This window comes from Alligator sinensis, unplaced genomic scaffold (genome assembly GCF_000455745.1).
Source record: "Alligator sinensis unplaced genomic scaffold, ASM45574v1 scaffold673_1, whole genome shotgun sequence".
Lineage (NCBI taxonomy): Eukaryota > Metazoa > Chordata > Crocodylia > Alligatoridae > Alligator > Alligator sinensis.
The window spans coordinates 14,691-18,802 of NW_005842829.1; the positions used below are offsets into that span (position 1 = coordinate 14,691).

General features: G+C 69.0%; 1 protein-coding gene across 1 annotated transcript; it reads right to left on the bottom strand.

Annotated features, from left to right (window-relative positions):
- Nucleotides 1-841: 841 nt before the first annotated feature.
- On the bottom strand, nt 842-4,103 carry SLC23A3 (solute carrier family 23 member 3). The gene is made up of 10 exons (XM_025191539.1): nt 4,020-4,103; nt 3,850-3,920; nt 3,453-3,634; nt 3,235-3,358; nt 2,957-3,089; nt 2,612-2,865; nt 2,186-2,291; nt 1,507-1,656; nt 1,332-1,427; nt 842-1,257 (listed from the first exon to the last, which is right to left on the bottom strand). Exons 2-10 carry the CDS (start codon nt 3,910-3,912, stop codon nt 989-991), a joined length of 1,377 nt encoding a protein of 458 aa, XP_025047324.1. The 5' UTR covers nt 3,913-3,920; nt 4,020-4,103; the 3' UTR covers nt 842-988.
- Between the last annotated feature and the right edge of the window lie 9 nt (nt 4,104-4,112).

The following is a 4,112-nucleotide window of genomic DNA, read 5'->3' on the forward strand; positions in this document are numbered from 1 at the left end:
TCCTGCGTCTGCCATCTCTTAGCTCCCCCCAGGAGCCCAGCTCCTACCTCACAGCCCCGCGGACTGGTTTTAACTCTAGTGAAAACCACAAATGCAGCCCGGGGCCATAAAAGCCTGAGCACTGATGCCTCTGCGATTCTCTCTGCGCTATGGGTGCACTTCCAGCCCACGGAGCAGGGAAGGACCTGCCCCTCCGGCCCCACGCAGGGGGAATTGCAAGCAGGGGCCCGTTCGAGAAAGCGAGAGTCAGGGCCAGCCCATAACTTCACCGAATGGACTCTGGGCGGCCGGTGCCAGCACGGGGCAAGGAGCCCAGCCAGGGCCCGGGGTTAATATCAGGTGTCAGCCGCTGTCCCGGGGCCTCCTCGGGCGTCAGGAGGAGCAGGGGGCAGCTAAGCACCAACACCGATTGCCCGAGGGGTGCTGGAAGCGCTTCGGGCACAGTAGGGGTACGCCTGCCTGGGCCGGTCGGGGGGTGCCACGGGGCAGGGAGCTGGGACGGGGGCCCGGCAGCCTCCGTCCAGCCAGTGTCCAAGAGTCCCTGCCAGCTCGGCCAGCTGCCCAGCGGATCTGGGACCGTGACAAGGGAGGTGCAAACGGCGCGACACCTCATCGCGTGGGACACAACACGGCTTTCTCCAGCTCAAAAGGAACTGGAAGTGTCAGCACCAGGCTGCCGGGCTGCAAGACGGTGGAAGCAATAAATGAGGAGCAGCTGGCAGACAGCGGCTGGGAGCTGGCGTTGGGGAGCCATTGAAGGGGGGTGCAGGGGGTGAGGGTGGCAGGGACCCGGTGATCCCCTGCCCCGGGCGACGCAGAAAGGCCACGCGGACGGCAGAGCTGGGTGCATTGCTTTATCCCCCGGCGCGGGGACACTGGTGGTGGCAGGAGTGTGGAAGGCACGGGGCCAGGGCTCTGCCCCGCCACGGAGAGACAGTCTCAGCCGTGGCACTCACACGGCATCTGGCCACCAGCAGTGCTCGGGCTCTCAGTCTTTTCCTCCAGCCTTGGCTTCGGCCGTCGCCCCGGCTTTCACCAGCAGTCGCGTGGCTTCCCCTGGAGATGTAGAGCCTTCCTCCACGGCACGGCCACCCTCCTCCTCCTCCTGCCCCGGCCGGGGGCAGAGGAAGCAGAGGGGAAACACGCGGAGGCCGGTGGGGCCGAGCGGGCACCGGAGGGCAGGCGGAAGCCCGTAGACCCGGGCAGGTTCGCTCCCCTGCACCCGGGGTGGGAGCAGGCCCCGCTCCTGGGGTGAACCTGCAACCAGGAGAGGCTCAGCCGGGCCACGCGCCAGCTGCAGCCCAGCAGGGTCAGGGGCATCGGGGGCTCACCCGAGACCGTGTTCTCCAGGACGAAGGAGAGGACGCCCGTGATGACGACCGGCACCGTCAGCAGCGAGCGCAGGAGCACGTCCAACACCTCCCAGCCTGGGACAAGGGCAGGGTCACGGGGGCACGGCCATGGGGGTGACCCCATCCGTGTAGCCACCCCACGGCTCTCACCCACCTGTGGCCAGTGCTGAGCGCGGCACCAAGAGCCCCATGAACATGGTGAAGCCCACCACGAAGACGTTGCGGCCTGAGTCGATGTCGGCGCGCTGGAAGTAGGAGATCCCTGCGCCCACCGCCACCGCGTAGGTCACGCAGAGCACGCCGCCTGCGGAGTCGGGAGGCCGTGGCGCCGGGCATCATCATCCCAGCCACGGCCAGGCAGGGGTGTGCAGGCATGTGCAGGCTCCAGGAGAGGTGGGGCATGTGCAAGGGCCGTGCATGTGCTTATGCACTTGTGTGCAAATCTCAAAGGGGGCAGACGTGCACATCCCAGGTGAGGTGAGGTGTGTGGGTGCATGTGCAAGTGTGCCAATTACAGACAAGGTATGCAAATGTGGGGGGGAGCAGGACAGGGTAGAGTGCAAGCCCCATGTGGACCAGGTCACGTGCATGTGTGCAAACCCCAGGGCAGGTGCGTGTGCCAGTGCCAAGGGACCTGTCTCTCGCATGCCCCCCCAGTTCCCGCCAGGCCTGGCAGTGCCCCAGCCCCTGATGCCCGTGTCCAGCAGCTCCCGTCCGGGGACACCGCACCCCAGGGGTGGGCCGGGCACGGCGGGAGTCACTGCCACACACAATTCGCACTGGGAGCCCATCTGAGCCAGGCCCCGCGGGGCAGGGGGAAGGTGGTCACTCACCATGGACGGGCAGTGGGATGCGGGTGAGGAGCTCGGCCAGCCGGGGCGACAGGCCCAGGAGCAGGCAGACCAGCGCGGCCAGCTGCACCGGGCAACGTGAGCCAGCCTGGGCATGGAGACACGGGGTGGGGGCTGAGCCCTGACTCTCACCCCACCCCGGGGAGAACCCCCCCAGCCCTGAGAAATCACAGTACCATGGGGCTGGCAGGGAGCTGTGAGGTCACATCCAGTCCAAGGCAGGATCAGCCCCATCCAAACCCTAAGCCGAACCCAGGCTGAGCCCCTGCCCAGGGGGAGGGGAAACCCCCCTGGCTGGGCCAGACTGAGCAGGGGGCAAATCCCTGCCAGCCCCCACAAGGCAGCGTGGGGCTGAGCCTGAGTGGGGGGCAAGCACCAGACCCCCCCAACCCCACAATGACAACGCACCTGGGTGAGGCTGGCGAGGCTGGCGTGGGGGATGCTGGCGGCCGAGCCCCCCAGTCCCCCCAGTAGCCCAGCAAGCAGGGAGCCCAGTGCCTCAGTGCAGAGCCCCCGGCTGCAGGCAGACGGGGGCGGGGGAGCAGTCCCCAGCACCCCCCCGCACTGAGCATAGCAGCCCAGCGAGCTCAGGCCGGTGGCGAGGCCCATGGCCAAGCCAGCGCCCAGTGCCAGGGGGCTGAGCTGGGGCCACCCCAGCTGACCTGGGGGAGCAGAGAAGAGGTCAGGGGGCACAGGGACAAGTGGGTCAGGGGGCGCGGGGTCAAGGGGGAGCAGCGCAGGTGCGGGGCCCACCTGGGTAGGGCAGCTGGAGCCAGGGGGGCGGCGTGGTGGCATTGGGCAGCACTGGGCTGAGCTGGGCCCAGGGCACGGGGAGCTGTGCCAGGACCCCGCAGACGAGCCACGCGATGGCGAAGGGCAGCAGCACCTGGGGGGCGGCACAGGGGAGGCTTCAGACTCCTGGGTTGGGGGGCTGGTCCTTGGACCCCTCCTCCCAGCCCCACACACCCTGCAGCCCCCCAGCACTGCATGGGGTTTGCACCGGGGCCACGGCCATGTCACCCCCCTGGTACCGAGAACCGGCGCAGGGCCGGGATGGCAGTGCCCACGGGGAAGCGGGGGGTCCGGGTCTCGGTGCACCGGGGCAGGCGGCAGGAGCCCAGGTGCTGGGAGCACAGGACAGCCAGGAGCACCAGCCTGGGGGAGATATGGGGGGGGGTGTCACTGCCAGCCACCCCCCCGTGGGGACCCCAGGATCCGGAGACCCCCGCCCAGCACCCAGCTCACGTACAGCAGCGCCAGGCTCCAGCTGGCCGAGCAGAAGGCGGCTGCCGGCTTGTAGGCAGAGAGGCCCATGATGGAGAGCGTGGGGGCCAGCACCAGGGGCCCGCAGTGCCGGGGGGCCCACCCTCCCACGCCGCTCAGCCCCAGCGCCAGCTGCACCAGCCCGGCCACGACCACCGCGCCCGACACCTGCGCAGCGAGAGACGGGTGGTAGCGCCCAGGCCTGGCCCAGCCCGCGCCCCCACCAAGGGACGGCTTCCTGCCCAGGGGTGCCAGGTCTGGAGGGCAGTCGGCTCCATCACCCCAAACACACGTATGCACACGCATGGCAGCAGGGTTGTGGGTCAGGAGTGAGGGGCACTGTTTGGGTGCGGGACGGGAGTAAGGGGCATCCCAATACCAACCTCTCTGGCTGTGCGGTCCCAGCCCCCCGTGCTGCAGCTTGGCCCCGTGCATGGTGCAGGCATGTCTGTCCCTGCACGGTTGGACAGAGGGGTGGACGTGAACGCCGTGCCCCTGCAGTGGGCGGGGAGTGGGGGGCATGGGGCTCCCCAAAGTGGGGGGCCGGGCTCACCATTGCTGCCAGGGTGGGGCAGGTGAGTGCTCAGCACCACGGCAGGGATCAGGAACTCGAAGGTGTGGACGTGGAGCAGTGGCAGCCTGGGGG